General features: G+C 46.9%; 1 protein-coding gene across 2 annotated transcripts in view; it reads left to right on the top strand.

Annotated features, from left to right (window-relative positions):
* Window positions 1-10,004, top strand: part of CCS (copper chaperone for superoxide dismutase) — a 531,446-nt gene extending 521,442 nt beyond the window's left edge. For both annotated transcript variants that reach the window (XM_078660836.1, XM_078660837.1), the window contains one exon: window positions 8,461-10,004. In XM_078660836.1, coding sequence (XP_078516962.1) covers window positions 8,461-8,617 — 157 coding nt within the window. In that variant the 3' untranslated portion in view covers window positions 8,618-10,004. The remainder of the gene's footprint in view (window positions 1-8,460) is intronic.
* Window positions 10,005-18,350: the final 8,346 nt, after the last annotated feature.

The raw sequence follows: 18,350 nt of genomic DNA, 5'->3' as shown, positions 1-18,350 counted from the left end.
TCAAGTAGGATGAGGGCAACTGTTTCTCCGTTGTACAGTAGCGTTCGGATGTCGTCTGTAGCTGCGATGAGGGCGGTTTCGGTGCTGTGTTTGGCTCGGAAGCCGGATTGTGAGGAGTCGAGGGAATTGTTGGATTCAAGGAAGGCGGCGGCTTTCTCAATGACTTTGGCAGGGAATGGGAGGAGTGAGATGGGGCGGTAGTTCTTAAGTTCAGAGGGGTCTGCTGTGGGTTTTTTCAGAAGGGCGCTGAGTTCGGCATGTTTCCAGCTTTCTGGGAAGGTAGCGGAGTTGAAGGAACAGTTGATGACATCGCGGAGATGGGGTGCGATGATGGAGTCTGCTTTGTTGAAAATGTGGTGTGGTGGGGTCGGTTGGCGATCCTGAATGGATGGAGTTCATCAGGCGGATGGTGTCTTCAGTGGTGATTGGGTTCCAGGAATAGAGATTGTGAGGGTGCTGTTCTGGTTCGGAGGTGGGTTGAGTGGACTGTTCTTCGGACTGGTTTTCTAAGCTGTTATGTATGTCGGCGATTTTGTTGTGGAAGAAAGAGGATAAGGAGTTGCAGAGGTCTTGGGAGGGAGTGATGTCGTTGGTGCCGGCGGTGGGGCTGGTAAATTCTTTGACGATGTTGAATAGTTCCTTGCTGTTGTGGGCGTTGTTGTCGAGTCGATCCTTGAATGCTGATTTCTTGGTGGATCGGATCAATTGGAGGTGTTTGCGGGCGGCGTCCTTGAGGGTGGTCAGGTTGTCAGTGGTTGGGTGTTTTCTCCAGGTTTTCTCGAGAGTACGACATAACTTCTTGGATTTCTTGAGGTCATCATTGAACCAGGGGGCCTTTTTGCTACTTTGTTTGATCTGGTGGTTTTTTATGGGTGCTAATTCGTCAGCGCTGTGGGTGATCCATTGTGTGAGTTTGGTAGCAGCTTGGTTTGGGTCCGATGATATGGCAGGAGGGTTTTGGTTAAGCGATGTGAAGAGTTGGTCGGTGGTGATTTTGTTCCAGTTTCTTCGAGGAATAGGTTGTGGGGGGTTGTGGGTCGAGGTCTTTTTGTAGCTGAAGTGAACGCAGCTGTGGTCCGTCCAGTGGAGAGCTGTGGTGTGATCGAAGGAGATGTGCTTGCTGGAGGTGAAGATAGGGTCTAGCGTGTGTCCGGCAAGGTGGGTGGGGGTGTCGACAAGTTGGTTAAGTCCGAGATTGGCCAGGTTGTCCAGAAGGGTGGTGGTGTTGCTGTCGTTTTTCTTTTCCAGGTGGAAGTTGAGGTCTCCCAGTAGAATGTAGTTTTCGGAGGCGAGGGCATGTGGGCTGACGAAGTCAGTGATGTCTTCGTTGAATTGTGTGCGGGTTCCTGGTGGTCTGTAGATGAGGGTGCCTCTAAGTGTGGTTCTGGGGTCGGTGTGGATCTGGAAGTGAAGGTGTTCGGCGGTAGTGAGGTTATCGTCGGAGCTGGTCGTGATTCGGATGGTGTTCTTATGGACGATGGCAATGCCTCCTCCTGTTTGGTTGGTGCGGTCTTTTCGGATGATTTTGAAAGCGTCTGGGATGGCTATGGCGATGTCGGGCGCTGATGAGGTGTTCATCCAGGTTTCTGTTAGGAAGGCGACGTCCGGCGATGTGGTGTCGAGTAGGTCCCAGAGTTCAGTGGCGTGTCTGTGGACTGAGCGGGTGTTCAGCTGGATGCACTTCAGTTGGTTAGAGTCGGAGCTGTGTTTGGAGTAAGTGGATTTGGTGCGGGTCCTGATGCAGGCGAACTTGCAGGAGTGGCAGGCGAAGGGTCCATGGGAGTGTCCTGGGGCAGCTTCGCAGCATTGTGGTGTGCGTCCGGGGTTAAGGTCAAGGAGGGTAGTGGCGTCATACGTTATGCGGGTGGAGTGGATTTTGCGGGGGCCAAGAGGTTTGGCGCTGGGCGCGGTCCAGGCGCAGACAGGCGTAGACGGGCTTACCTTTGGCGCACCATCGGCGCGCATGGGGCGCGACCGCTGCGCGTAAAAGCATCTGTCATAAGAGGGTAGTGGAAGGGGGAGGGGCGAGGGAGGACCAGCTGGGAGGCGGGAGCGGGGCGGAGATTCGGGCAGGGAGGCACAACAAACAACAACAAAATGGCTGGCAGCCTAAAGCGAAACTGGATGTAAATGCGATGCAAATGGCGGTGGCACCGGCACAATCAGGCACACATCAATATCCACAGTGCAGCGCAGATGAAACTGTAGTAACAGCGCACTTTGGCAATCTAGCGCTACGAACTAAAAATGATTACAATAACAATCAATGCAATCTGGCGCTACGATCTAAATATGAATTAATGGACAGTCAAAGCAAGCTAGCGCTACTTCGATAATGTGCAAATTAATCAGGCAAGCAGTCTTGCGGTGATGCGCTACGATACCAGGCTGCAAGCAGGCAGGGCGGGGAGCAGCGTGGGGAGCGACCGCTTCTGTTTGGAGCAGGACGGTCACCGGCTGGAGAGGGAAGGGGAACGCTGGGGGGATGTGATGTATCAAATTGATTATATATTATCTGACTGTGAAGATTTGCTTACTACACCTGCATCACTTGCTCCCGTAGCTGCTTCCACCATATATGCCCCCCAAATTTCCAGCATTGCGGCACCTGTTAATCTAGCCGCTGGCCTGATAGTATACAAAGCTTATTTAAAAAGGAAGCTAGTAAGAAACGGCCAATAAACGTTACTGACGCGCCTTCCATCAGTCTGCCGTCCAAATACATTGAAACCCAAGGTGAGATATTAGCAGACTAAGCCTTGAACAATAGATTTGCACCTTTAGTGGACCAACTGGATATGCCTGGCACATCCACCCATGAGGAGGGTCTGGGACCCAGGGGTATAGCTTCTAGTGGGATGGATACGACCCCCCACCATGGTGGCAGTAGGGTGGTGGGTATCGAAACATCGTCAACCAATCCTGAACTCCAGAGGTACACCCTAGCTCTAAAAGAAACAATAGAGGTCCTGACCGGCCTTGTTTCCAAATGTATCTTAGGTTAGAAGAACGTAGCAGCATAGAGCCATCACCATCTATGCACCTCCAACGCGCAGCTACAAATTTGAAATTGAACCATCCCACCACATACAGCACACACAAGCAGAACGTGACATCCCAAACGCCAACCCTACACCCCGACTGGTATTCCAGGCAATCGTGGTGGGGACTCTTGCAGTGTGCCATCTATCCAGGACAAACACCTAGGAGGCCCTAGTGGGAGGGAGGAATTTGGGCCTACATTGGCCACAGAGAAAGATCCATTGTGCCAGAGTATAGGCTACAGCGAGGTGCCTCCACTCCTTAGGCATTATTCAATCCACCACAATACTTCGCAGCGCACCTTCTACATGGTGAATATACCTAAGGCTGATTGTAACAAATATGAGAACGGTGATGCCCTAAAGAACAAAGCCATACACTGGACCAGGCATATTAGGGGATGTAGATCCGTGATAAGGAACGACATTTTGAGGGCATGGAGACGAGTTCTGAGAAGTAGCACTGCTGATGAAATAGAACTTATTATTCTCACTAGCGAAAACCTATTGCACAATTAAGTTGCCTTGGAAGCCAGAACTTGCCTTCCATGCTCCACAAATATTCAGCTGAATCTGAACATCTCCGTGGTAAACCCCTAAATAGCAATGATATCTCTAAGGAATCAACCACTCTCGTCCCTATCACAGATTTATTGACTACCATCAGAGCCCTCACAGAAACATGTGTATCTCTCTAACAATAACAATCATGATACCAATCCCACACCGATGCACAAAGGTATTGAGGGCCGAACCCTAGAATACAAGCCAGTGACATTAAGCACTCATCTGGTCTCACAAGCACTTCTAGTCTGGCAAACGAGAAACAATCCCCAGGCTGGAGATAAGATTACATGCACTCACCTGACTAGCTAAATGGCTTAACTGGATCCATCTCCTCTCTCCCCAACCCACCGCACTCCATAGACACCAGGGAATTCAAAATAGATCGTGGAATGTGGCAGGTGTAAGGGGAAAAGTAGGTCTCCTGCACTGGCTAAAGCTTATTTACCAACCTGAGATCTGCATCCTGCAGGAAACCTGGAGCTTGACACCTATTTTTATTACAGGGTTTGTAACATTCCCCAAACCGGCAATCCCCTCTAAACATGGCCGTCCCTCTGGAGGGTTGCTTATTCTGAATAATATCACACTAAATTGTGTCCCCAAGGAGCTTCCTATTAACAACCCAGATATCCTTTGGGTTAAACTCAAAGGCCCATCGAGTAGGAGCATTGATATCTTCAATGTTTAAGCAAGGAGCTCCAGAACAAGCAGATCACCAACTCTGCAGGCCTTAGACGAAGTGCTGGACACAAAGCAGGCGGCCCACCCATTAATCGTGGGCGGCGATTTCAAAGTAACCTTCGAGCCCCTCGATTGGGAAGATGTCTTAGAGGCCAATGAGGAGGATACCATGTGGTCAGTCCCATGACTGGACCTTCCTCCAATGAAGAAGTGGTCCCAAGCAGCCTTGCAGTTGAATTACATAACCCTAGCACATCGGCTACGTGCCACAAATAGAAGACTCATTTCTGATAAAGGCAGGGAATTACTTATGTTGGGTCAAATGGGTCCAGTAGGATAAACTATATACTTGTGGACTTTAGTTTAGGGCCACATATATTAGACATGTCTATAATCCAGACTTGTGAAAGTGACCATAATCTTCTTAGTCTGGCAACTGTGCACCCATGGGGAGAAATGGTGAGGACAGCTTCCGCCCTCCTCTCTACAAGGGAGGTGACTCCCTCAAATGACAAACGCCGGCTCAAATAGTCCACTATCTTGGCTGATTAACTCAAGCTTAACACTCTAAATAGTGACCTTGACAATCATCAGGGGGTGTTGCTATCTGAGTCAAATGAGCAAACCACTTCAGAAAGCTGCAGTATTCTACATTCAAAGTTTTTTATTCACCTGGCAAGGTATTTTATTGTTCATACACACAAGGCTAGGTCGAATCAGGCGAAATCAACCAAGACGACCTCATGGTTCTCAAAGGAATGTAGAACATTAAAAAGATGACTTACTCTAGCCTTAAGAGGAAGGGACACTTTTTTAATACGCAAACTAAGGAGACAATACAAACGGGCACAAGTCAAGGTAAAGAGAGAAAGGGACGAAAGGAGATGGGAAGAACTTGGGGAATACATTTTGCATCCAGATGCCAGGATGTTTTGGGTACTCGTGGGCAAGGGCAACTCTGAAACATCCAGACCCATGGCTAATAACATCCCAGCGAACGTGTGGAAAGAACACTTTGGCGCCCTTTACTCCACCCGCTGTAGCTTTGCAAAAGAATCAGTAGTGCTTGACCAACTGGAACCACCATATGGTCTCTCATTCACCAGCGAGGAAATTCTGACCTCTCTAAAGGAATTCGTACCTGCTGAATGGCCCAGATGGTATTCCAGGGGACCTTTTCCGATCTGACAGAGAGAAATGGACAACCTATATGCTGATACTCTCTAAGGACATCGCTGGTGGGGGAGGAGCCCAGAATCATGGAAAGGGGCCAAAGTGATTCCTATTTTTGAAAAGGGCGATAGGTCCAATCCTGCCAACTACCGACCAATTAGCCTGATCGATGGTGCCCAAATAGTATTTTGCCGCTCTCTTCTAGCTAAAATCCAGGATTGAATGGATCAGAATAATATCCTCTCCCCCTCCAAGCGGGCTCTTGACAGAAGACCGTTACAATCGATCAAGTCTTACGCCTCCTTATGTTGTACTGGAAGGTGGTCTTGCTGGGCAAAGGGAGCCTATATATTGCATTCATAGACTTTAAGTTTGCATTTGATCTCGTTCCCAGGGACAAACTTTGGCGGTCTTTAGAGAGATGGGCATGCCCCCGGGTATCCTTGCACTCCTGATCAGGCTACACGAAGGGAACTGTGCCAGAGTAAGATGGGGTAGCCGGGGACAGGTCACCGACCCCGTCAAAGGAGAGCGGGGGGTCTGCGTTCTCGCCCCAACCTTGTTTTCACTCTACAATAATTATGTTGCTGAGGTTCTATCTGCCATTCCAGCTGATGCCCCCACCTTAGCTAACCAAAACATTGCATGCCAGTCTTCTATTCGCAGACGATACCTTTCTCGTCTCGAAAACACCAATGGGCTTGCAAATATTACTGAATCAATTCAAGCTCTTTTGTGATAAAAGGGGGCTCAAAATAATTACATCTAAAACCAAAATAATGCTACTAAACCCCCACAAGTCTTTGAAGGAAAAACTGCTCCTAGACAACATTCCCCTAGAAAGAGTGGGATTCTTCGTTACCTGGGAATCAAATTGTCTGAGGACATGGCCTGGAAATTTCATCTTAATAAGGCCCACCTCAAATGTTCCCAAGTAACAGGGGTTGTGCGAAAAAAACACCACCTCTCCCACACTAAGCCCATTGCACCTGCTCTGAAAAGATATAGCTGCATGGCAGTGAGCTGCATCCTTTATAGGGCAAAGTTATGGGATATGGCAAAAGTAAGTGAGCTGACAGCCCTGGAGAACAAGTTCCTTAAAAATCTGGCTTCTCTCCCCCAAAGTACTCTGCTTAACCCACTAAAACTTGATATGGGCATCAAACCCATTTGTGATTTAGCGAGGCTTCGAACCCTGTTGTTTTGGCAGCGGATGGTTTCCACCCCAGAACTGACATTTTATGCCGCTGCCTTCGAGGAGGTCAATGCCCTAGACACTACGAACAAAATAGCCTGGATTAAATGTGTTAAAAGTCTTATGTCCAGTCTAGGTCTTCCAAGACATAATGTTGCTTGCTCACCCACCCACACTAGAAGTCAGATTAAAACCCTACTGGGAATGGGTTGAGCAAAATGCATATCTCGATAGTATCAAATGAATTTAGAGACTTCAAAGTCAGCCGTTCCCTAGAAAGTTACCTTGACATAATCAAGGTGCCGGCTGACAGGAAGCTCTATATTCAATTCAGGCACTGTAGTCTTCCTAGGGATGCCTTCACAAATTTGTGGTCGACAAATAGAGCACAGCCAAAGGGTTGCTGTTGCCTTGCCTACATGAATCCATTGGCCATGTTTTTTCTCGCCTGTAAAGTGTTTGCTAAACCTAGGAGCAAATGGTTGACTCCAGTCTGCAGACAACTTGGAACTTGTGATTCTAAAGTGGCCCTGCGCATCTGAAATCTGATGCAAGACCTTTATTTGTGTGCACAATTGCGAAATTCTTGGGCCACTCATGGGCGATTAGAAGGAGGGCAGAAGCAGCTCTCCCGACTCACTCTCCAGAGCTGCAGTTATGATCATCTGCCTTATCAAAGTTATCTATTAAGATGACCAACAACCCTATAATGTAAATCGTTATTTTTATTTTTGTACATACGTATATTCAAACTCTTTCTTAATGGTTTTTATTGTGAAGATGGGCGTTTTTAAATCTTGATTTTAACTTAGATTTGTATAATCTAAGAATGTAATTCCATGTTTCTGACGGCCACCTAAATATCAACTGTATGCATGTGCACTTTAGACAACGGACTTTGGTACTTTGCACTGCAAATCTGGTCTGGACCACGGAATGGAAATTATGAATCATATGATACTTTGCTGTTTTTAGGTGTTTTATCGCCAGTCATTATAACTCCATCATTGTCTGTCACTTTTTAATTGTATTTTACTTTTAAAAACTATAATGCGAATGCGAATTGTCTTGCTGTTTAATGTTATGTAGAACTCCATCTTGTATGCTTGTCTCTTTTCTGGTCTTTAACCGAAAATAAAGAGTTTGATTTATTGATTGATCCCCCAAAAGATGTCCACAGCTGTGTCTCGTATTGCAGCACAAACCTCCTCACGCTTCAGAGTGAGGCAGGCCATCCTTTGCAAACTCTGCCAAGCATAACTATTTTTCCAGTAATGCTGTCACAATGTGAAACTTTACTTTTGCATTCATTACCACATTTATAGTCGCACCTTTTGCTCTGACAATGCTGGTTCTAAAAAAATACAAGGTTGAAAAAAAGCTTTAGCATCAGTCGCATTAGTCAGGTGTACTTCATAGTACAAAACATGAATAATTCGATTTGAAGCCAACCTTTTTACAAAAAATGTTCACCCATACGCGTGTCTTTTCATCATACCTCTATAGTTTAGGCAGTTGCAGAACAGTTTTTTGCAAGTATCAGACAGTAAAATAAAAAGTGTGGGGGGGGGGGCATTTTATTTAAATTTACAGCCATCTATGCATCACGTCCAAGTTCATTCTAGACATTTTCATCACTGCTACATCTAGGAACGGAAAGCGTACAAGTAACAGTATGAGACAGCAGGGTATGTTATCAATAGTAGACTTGTAGCCCAACCCTACTCCCACTAGTGATTGTAAAGAAAGGGACATGAAGGAATACGGAGTACTGATTCACCAATGTTACTTCTTCTCTTTTAGATTGGCAGGTGGTATCATTGCATGCTCAGCCGGCCTCTTCCAGAACCCCAAGAAGATCTGCACATGTGATGGGGTGACACTTTGGGATGAACGTGAACGAACCAGAGCTAGCTCGGGACAAAGTCTGCGGCTTCCCCAACCTTTGGCTAACCTGTAGCGACACCACGCAGATGGGAATACAAGCCATGTTATGGTGACATGCACAATGTGAAGCAGAAACTGCTGGAGATAATAAACCATGCAATCTTTCAATAATCAGGAGATTTGGCTATTGCAGCTAAAACCATGGATTCCAAGGTGTGATGTGTCCATGCTGAGGAACAGTAATTCAAAGAACATTGTGAAATATTTGGCTGTTGCTACTTCCGACTGTCCCCTAAATATTCCAGCACATATGATCATGGTAGTGCTTTCTTTTAGGCAGTGTCTATTTGTACTATCATTATTTTTTTATCTATTTTGACAACAGACATGGCATGCTTAAGTATAGAATCACTGGGTGACCTCCAATTTCTCCCAGCACTACTGTCTGTGCCCTTCACAATAATTGACAGATCACTGGATTTAATTAGATAGATTTAAATAGTGGCTCTAATTGATTCGTTCAGATCCAATTTCGGGGAAGACCAGAACTCAAGTCTTACTTAGATGTCAGAGGTTGCAAAATGTTAAATTGTTCCTTTACTATATGTTCTTTGATTTCTAATCACGAGGGTCGTAGATGGAACTTGGTGTATAATTAGATGAGAAGCCCCCTCATTTTTCTAGAAGCTTTAGTTTTCCTTTATTTTAAATATTCAGCTGAGGGTGTGCTATAGGGTGTCAGTGCTCTGACATCTGGCTGAATGTCAATCCTTGAATACTGATGCGTACTTTTCTGTGCAAGACTGCCTCTCCAGACTCTGAGTCTGGAGCTTAATTTTTATTAAACCTCCCTCTCTTCCATTCATTCCTACATCTAATCATTTTCTTCTAACTACACTTTTCTGCAGCACCACAACACTTGTCTGCCAGTACATTTTCACCTATTTTTCTAATATTCTCACTTTCTGCACTACTTTCCCTTAACTCTGATGACTCTAAAGCCACTTTTCATTTTACAAAAGCTACTAGTATTGGTTACTTCTATCCTGAGAAGACTGTAGTTTGTGCAGAACGCCTCAGCTCTGCTTTTAGTGAAAGTGCTGAAAAGGAGTCACATCCAGCATCACCAAAAAGAGCGTAATCGGTTTCCCATTAAAGAGCAAGTCCGTTTCATGCTGACACACAGGGCCGTTTACCTAAGAGGGCCTTTCTATCTGAGAAACAGGATTAGACCGTATATTCAGGATCGATCTCTTCACTACTCCAGTACTCTTTTGCACTAATTCCTATGGTCATGAACATTGCAACCCTAATTGAATAGACCTCTTTTAATCTCATTGCATTTTAAATGTTTTATCTTTTTTTTTTCTTGTTTTTGTTTGTTTTAACAAGGTCGTAATATGCTTCGCTCTTTGTAAATGATTGTTGGTAATCATACAATAAAGTATTTCTAGTCAGTGCTCTTTTGCTGTAAGTTCCAAGATGTCAGAGCAAAAAAAAAGGTGGTTCTTGTTTTTCGTTTAGTCGCTCCCTCTGCTTGGAACTCCCTCCCTACCTCTGCATCTTCGGGAGGTAAAGGAAGAACAGACCTTTAAACGCCTAAGACCTGGCTTTTTGAAGGAGCTTTTGAGTTGAGATGTCTTAGTACAGGTATTTAGTGAGCTGTGAAGCGCCTGGACACTCTTCGAGGATCCGTGCTCTCTACAAACTCCATGATTGATTGATATTCTTCCTTTGTTCTGCCTATCCCACTACGTTCTCTCAAACTCTGTCTACAGCCTCTCTCTTCCAATATCTTTCTTCCATATTCTAGTGTATTCTCTTCAATCAATCAATCAATCAATCAATGCATTTATATAGCGCGCTACTCACCCGGAGGGGTCTCAAGGCGCTTGGGGAGGGGGGTCCACTACTGCGCGAACAGCCAGGTCTTGAGCTGCTTCCTGAAGGCGAGGTGGTCTTGAGTCAGGCGGAGGTGGGTCGGGAGGGAGTTCCACATCTTGGCGGCCAGGTAGGAGAAGGACCTTCCTCCTGTGGTGGTTCTTCGGATGCGTGGGACGGCGGCGAGGGCGTGGTTGGTCGATCGAAGCTGGCGTGTGGGGGTGTAGAAGTTGAGGTACTAGTTTTCCATTTTTGTCTTCTTTTTTTAGCATCACTGTTACTTCTGGTGTTCCACCTCTTCCTTCGAAGCTGTGTGTATTCTCAACCTACAGAACCATATATGGACTCTTCTGCTGCTTTCAGAATACTCTCCAACTTCACTATTCCCCTCCTCATCCTACAGAGTTCTGTCCAAATTTAAATCACTTCATATCAGTGGCCTTACTACGTATTCTGCCTGTTTTAGCCTGGCTTCTGCGCTGCCTGCTCCACAGAAAATATTCTTATCCTTGTTCACAGCTTTACTACTTTGACTCATCACATGAATCAGACCTCTAACCTTGAACTGCTAGAACCTTTGTTTTACCTTCCATTGGCGGCTGGTGACATTTGAAAGTGGTGTGGCGTAAATGTTGGGGATGAGTGGCCTGTGGCGAGCGAGCGTAGCAAGCAAGCCCTACTGGGATAAGGGGATTCCACCTAATGAACATTTTGAAAAAACTGTTGGGAAATGGTGCATTTTTAAGCTAATCTGAGAAAGCAAGAAGGTTATTAAAGCACCTCAGCGTTTCTCTCCCCCACCTTAAAGTCTTGGCTATCCCTCAGCCTCTCTCTCCTCTACCTCCAAGCCTCTGCTCTCTCTCTCCTCCACCTCCAAGTTTCAGCTATCCATCAGCTTCTCTCTCCTGCACCTCTAAGGCTCTGTGTTCTCTCAGTCTCTCTTTCCAACTCAAAGGCTCTGCTCTCTCTCATTCTCTCCCTTCTCCACCTTCAAGTTTCTGCTCTCCCTCACCCTCTCTCTCCTTCACCTCTGAGTTTCTGCTCTCTCTCAGCCTTCCTCTCCTCCAACTGCAAGCCCCCACTCTTCTTCAGTCTCTCGTCCCCAGGACCCTGCTGTCCAACAAAACCAGGCAAGAAAATGTATACTGTAGTGTACGCATGCCCTTTACAGACACACAAACAAATTCCTTTCTGTTACTTTAGGGCTGCTTGCTCTCCTCTCTCTCCGCAAGTAGAAAATACACCCACAGGCCACCTGTACTGCCTGCTGGTTTTTTAGGTTTCGCCTCGCCGAAAGGCTGCGCAGCAGACTTTCTGCGCAAGGCGAAAGCTTTAGTTCTAGAGTAGTGTGTGTAGTACCGCCCCTCTGTTCCATTGGCTAGCTCCATAAATGGAGGCTAGCCATTGGAACAGACATCTGTCCGTCATTGACGGAGCAGATTCGTGGGCGTTCCAGCGATTTTTACTCATCCCACCCCTTTTCCTGCGGCGGTGGGCGGTGCTTTATTTTTTTTTTCGTATCGGCATGTTGGTTTCATTACCAACGTGTGCCTTGCAGGGGTGGGCTGCGCGATTTCGAGTTGCTAGCAGGTAACCTTTTTTTTTTCCCCTCCCGCTGTTCGTCTTCCCGCCCCCCCTCCCGCTGTCCGTGCCTTCCCCCCCCTGCCCCCCCCCCCCCCCCCCGCTGTCCGCGTGCTCTGCTCTCCTCCGTGGAAGATCCTTGTTCTGTTGTATGTTCAATTCTCCCGCTTTCATGTTAAGTAGATAACTGTGTGATACGTTCGTTAAACGGTGGCATCAAAGGAATCCGATGGTTGACTAGCTCTGAAGAATGCATTGCGCTTTTGAGTCACTCGCACCTTGCTGTGTCACACTTCCACGCCTCCAGGAATAGTCAAAAATACATTCTGGGAATAACAAGTTGTACTTTCTAAACCTGACACTAGGTGGCAGAATTATGCGCGCCTATCTGGATCAAACCAAAACAAGCAGCAAAGTAATAGCTGTATGGATGTAATATTTTTCTTTTATCGTGTGGTATCATTTTACCCTTGCTGAACTTGTGCTTGTTTGCTATTTATGCCACGGCCTGCCAAGGGAAGCCATGTGTTAATGCCCGTGTTTTCTGCGTGCGCTTTGTCCTCCTATTATTTTCAGAGTACGGGTTATCTCTCTGGATATATCCATGGAGGTTTCTGTGCATTTACTGGGATTTCTGGCCCCGTATGCGACATTATCTTATGTGTCGGCGCCGCCTCCGGATTGGATGCAAAACATTGTAGTTTCTGGGCCTTTTTGGGAAGCCGGCGTGTGTGCAAAGGAAGGGAATTTCCTCGGCAGCCGCCGTAAATAACAAAGCGCAGCTATTATATGGCGCGCGATATTGGTCAGTTTCTGAAAACTCCCTAATTTGGCTAGAAGTAACCGAGACACAGGTAACCACTTCGCTCATGCGGTCATTTATGGAGTTTGTTTTCAGGCTCCGTAGGCGACAGCCTTAAAAAGTCTAGAGGGCATTGTGAAAACACATTATACGCATTTTAGAACGTCAGTCTGGAAATTAATGAGAAATATAACCAGTCCTTCGAAATTAGGTACGATATGACCAAGGCCTCAAGAATTATGCGACAGGGGAGAATCACATAAAACAGCGCATGCTCTATTGCATGCACGAGATAGTGTAGGAGCCTGCCTACTGCTTACCATTTGTGGGCTTGTCACTCTTGCTGTCTTGCATTTGGCCAGCGCGAGCTGGCTTCACTTTTTTTGTGTGGCTCGTGGACCAAGTACTGATTGCTTTGTCTTGATTAGTATCCTTCCACTGGTCTGGTACTATTTTTCTCTTCTACTTTCATCTTTCTGTCTTGTTTCTTTTTTCTTTTTTCTTTCTTCTTTTCATCATGTTGATGTTTTTCTTTCCGCCGTTGTGCTGCTCATTGTCAGTGTTGCTCCCTCCTGTTGTCTGTACTGCTGCTTCCCTCCCTTGCTCCCTCCCACCCTCCCGTGGTCCATGCTGCTGCTTCCCCCTCCCACCATCCTGTTGTCCATGCTGCAGCTTCCCTCCTCCCACCCTCCCGTTGTCCATGCTACTGCTTAGCGTCCCTCCCACCCTTCCGTTGTCCATGCTGCAGCTTCCCCCTCCCACCATCCTGTTGTCCATGCTGCAGCTTCCCTCCTCCCACCCTCCCGTTGTCCATGCTACTGCTTAGCGTCCCTCCCACCCTTCCGTTGTCCATGCTGATGCTTCCCTCCCTTACGTGCGTGGCTCAGTGGTTAGAGGCGGCAGACCCGGACGCTGAGATCGGCCGTGGACCAGGGTTCGATTCCCCGCCTCGGCGGGTCTCGGGCTCAAAAAATTCCACGGACTCGACAATTCTCGCTCCGGTGCCTACTCAACTCACGGGGTCACACTCTGTGACTCTGGGCAATAGCTTGCTTAATCTCCACTACGGCCCCTCGTGGCGGGATGCCTGGCTTTCACCTTGTGGATACCCTGCCGGGGTATCTCACAGGGGAATACCAGGACGGGTTCCCTAAGCAAGCGCTTAGATACCGGGTCGGTGATTTGCGCTATATAAATACATTTACATTTACATTTTACACCCTACTGTAGTCCATGCTGCTGCTTAAATCCCCCCACCCTCCCGTTGTCTATGCTGCTGCTTCCCTCCCACATTCCAGTTGTCCATACTGCTGCTTATATCCCTCCACCCTCCTGTTGTCTATACTGTTGCTTCCCTCCCTCCAACCCACCTGTTGTCCATGCTGCTGCTTTCCTCCCACCCTCCTGTTGTCCATGCTGCTTCTGTGCCTCGAGTTTTCCTTGCTGCTGCTTCCCTCCCTTCAGTTGTCTATGTTGCCGCTTTCCTCCCTCACACCCTCCAGTTGTTCATGCTGCTGCTTCCCTCCCTCATACACTCAAGTTGTCCATGCTGCTGAAAGCATACTTCCCGGCCCCCCTCCCGCTGTCTGTGTGCCCGTTCCCGCCCCCTCCCGCTGTCCGTGTGCCCGTTCCCGCCCCCCCCCCTCCCGCTGTCCATGTCTCCTGGATGTGCGGTGGATTGCAGTTCACAGCACTTGCCTGGCCCAGTGTACTGTAGTGATGACTGTGTATGGTGGGTGACAGCTGGCTGTGTAATTGGACTATAGGTGACAGCTGTACTGTGGACGGTGGGTAAGTGTGCTGCTTATGACGGTTGATTGTGCACTGTTGGAAGCTGGTTGGGAACAGTTACTGTAGGCCACTCCTAGTCGTACATTTTACAGGTGACAGCTGGCTGTGCAGTATACTAGGAGTGACAGCTGATTGTGCACCATTAGTGACATCTATCTGCACAGTGGTTGTCATCCAGCTGTGCATACTATGATATGGGTGACACGTGGATGTACGTAAAGTAAAGTAAAAACTGCTTGCATTGTACAGGTTCCTGTGCAAAAATAGTAACAACTGGTTGTGCACCGCGTAGAAAAGTTAGCAAGAGCCGGCTGTAGTTTGCTGTAAGTCACACCTGGATTTGCGTGTATCATGTATGACAATTGGATTTGGTCAGTTTGCAACAGATAGCGAGCAGTTTACTGTATGTGATTGCATTCTGTTTTGTACTCTAGGTTGATGTGCGTAATGCCCCGTGGCTGTAAGCCGAGTGCTCAGTATGACAGAGATGTCAGCGTGCTCAGAAAAGTATTGTGGTTGGCAGCTAGGTTTTTGTTTTCCAGCTGGTGGAGCTGATTTTGCACTGTGTATCGTGGGTGACGGGCCTGGGCATGCAGTGTGTTTTGGTATAAAGCTTCATGTATAGGGTATGGTCGTTGAACTGCACATCATAGGCTACATAGGTGGGTGCTTGCAGTGTATTTTGGTGACATAGGTCTGCTCAGTATAGGTCACATAGCAGAGTGCTTACAATATGTGAACGAGCTAGGTTGAATATATATGTACAAAATAAGCATGCATTCTTTACAGTGTGCAGCTGCCTGCAAATGTGTACTCATTACAGAGCGTTAGTGCACAGTCCTCAACTTATTTTCTGTACTGTGTGTGTTGGGGCTGTGTGTGTTGGGGCTCTGTGTGTGTTGGGGTCCTGTCTGTGTGGCTAGCTTTTTTTGTAGGTGGCTGTGTGTGTGGGTGGCTGTATGTGTGGGTGGCTCTGTGTGTGTGTGTGGGTGGCTCTCTGTGTGTGTGCGTGTGGGTGCAAATGCAATAGGTGTCGCATTTGCGCGAGATTGAGCTATTGGCATTGTAAATGACAATGCCATTTATTTATCTGTTTTCAAAACCAACACATAAATAAAAAAGTTGTCATTTACAATGCCAATAGCTCTAACTTTTACAAAGGCGAAACCTTTGCATTGTAAATGCTTGTTTTTCCTCTTGCTCCTAGTCCTTCATAACAGACAACCAGGAACCATGCGTGATGAGGGGCCACTTCTATTGTGCTTAAGTAACTTGTTCTGAAGTGCATCTTGCCTTGTCTGCGAGCCTTAGCTTTGTGCTTATAATCAAGGGTGTGTGCGTGCGTGTGAATGTGTGTGAGAGAGAGAGAAAGAGAGAGATTGTTGCTGTTTTATGTGTGGTTGCAGACGATGGGGGTGTGCGCATGATTGGACCTTGTGTATGTAACAGAGCCGAAGTATGTAATTGCAGTTAGGTTGTGTGTATGTAATCAGAGCCCTTGTCTGTCATCCAACGGATATGTGTCATGGGAGCTAATGAGTGTGAGCATGACTTGAGTGCCTGATCAGAGCTGACTCGCACTCTGAGCCCGTTAGGCGATTTGCATCGGGTCCGAGTGAGGAGTGAAGCCCCTGCTGTTGCGCTCTTAGCCGCGACCGTCTCTTAATGTTTGCTTTACAGAGCAGGCTGCGGACTCTGCTGAGTCACATACAGCCAGTGAGGTGATGGGACTAGGGCGTGTGCGTGTCCCCATCGTTCTTCTGCACGTTTACGCATGGAAGCATTAGACTTTTGTTGCAACTCATAGACGTAAGGTGAATGCTATTCAGGCGTGTGCAAATAAGTAACCGATGCTGCCGCCGCCATGTGATTAAAGTGGCTGAGCCCTGTTTAGGTCTCGCTGTCTCGCTACTGACAGCTTTTTACTGTGTGTTTTTGAAATCGGTGTCATGGAGGTAACACACATAACCTGAGCCCACCCCTGGAACTGGGCAAGAGTCCCAGGCACAATGCACAGCAGTGGCCTGTTTGAGCATCACAGTTTCTCCCTAATAGACAGTCACATTAAGGCAGTACGGTCCGCCAATTTGAACAACACGATGTCAGTGCTGCCTTAATTAGCCGCTGCCTCTCCAAACGCAGCACTACTACGTGTCTGAAATAACTGGCAGAAGCGAATCAATATTTTGGGATTCAGACGTTATTTGCAGATAGCATGCAATCAACTAACAGTTGAGCTACCGGAACTCTAAGTTTCAAGATGCAATGCGAACACATGTCTTGCTGAAAATGAAAACATTGTGGGGAGTAGGGTCAATACAGTCGCGACTCGCAATACTGGGGGGGTTTAAAATAGAAAGTAAGAAAACTTACCTGACCCGCGCCGCCTCTGCTGCTGGGGTCCCGCGTTGGTGCCATCAACATCTTCTGCGTCACTAGAGTGGCTGGCAACCCCTCTCAGCCAATCCAGACGCTGCTCCAGTAGCGCCAGGATTGGCTTGAGCAGGGATACTCCCCGCCCATTAGGAGACCGGGGGCTGCGGCATGAAGCAACCCTTGCTCTCCTAAGGGGAAGGCTAGTGCGCATGTGCGGGCTGGTCGTAAAAATGACCAGCCCAAAACCGAACATGCGCACTATTGCTGTACAATGCGCTGTCACTCAAACCCTGAGTGCTGCCGCAGCCCGACCCCCTTCGGCGTCCTTGGTTCTACTTCTTTTGGCGCTAATTCCAATCAGGAGTCCTGATTGGAATTAGCGTCAGAAGTAGAAAGAAGAATTTGTGTTTGTTATTCATAATTAATTAAAACGATCAATGGATGGGGCCATGGCATTAGTGGGGCAACGCCCCAATGGACGCACCGCCACTGCCTTCAACCATTTCTGATCTGGACGCTCTCCTTTTTTTAGATCACTCGGCCTGCCTTCGTTGTTTTCGCTTCTACTAGTCATGTTTCTCTTCTGTTTTTTTCTCATGCCCCTATCAGTCATCTCTTATGCTTTGTCCCTGCCTTTTGTTCTGCTACCATGCCCCCTCTGTATGGGCAAACTTATTTATTTTTATGGAATTCATTATGACATTGTTTTCCTCTTGCCAGCCTTTAGTAACAACATCAATTCGTATTTTTAAAATGTTTTTCTGCTGCTCAGTCTTCAATCCACTGCTAATTTCTTCTGTAAAACCTTCGTAATCCAGCACTCATTAATTATCAGTCTGCCTCTAGTGGTAATCCCTACTAAATTGGATTTTGTGAAAAAGTGTCCCAAGCTTTGACAAAAAAAAAAACATAAACAGCAAATAGGCCACCATTAATGGATTTAAAAACATAAACCCGGGACAAAACCACAACTAGTAGAAAGACAGCTTGCATTTGCCCAAGTTAGTTTTTTATTCCACGAGTTTCCATAAGTGAAAATAATATGATTGTACAGGGTGTGATTCTAGCTACAAGCCCAGGGGCCCTTGTTCATCAGTCTTGTTGAGGCATGTAGGCAAACTCTGTCCCCTTAAAACTGGGCGACACTATCCGAATTAAAAATGACATTGATAACACCTTGCTGAAATCAATGGGAATGCATCCTCAAGGCCCTAAACATTACTGCCTAATTTCCATTGTACCCTTCATATTTCAGAATGCTGCTACAATTCATCTGCATTTGTATTTGTAACAACATTAAAGGTTGAGAGAGTAGCATACACAATATAGACTCATTAGAGAGACCGAGACAGCGCTAATGGATGTGCAGAATACC

This window comes from Lissotriton helveticus, chromosome 9 (genome assembly GCF_964261635.1).
Source record: "Lissotriton helveticus chromosome 9, aLisHel1.1, whole genome shotgun sequence".
Taxonomy (NCBI): Eukaryota; Metazoa; Chordata; class Amphibia; order Caudata; family Salamandridae; genus Lissotriton; species Lissotriton helveticus.
Note: the sequence above shows the minus strand (reverse complement) of the source record. Positions and strands in the feature narration are given on the sequence as shown.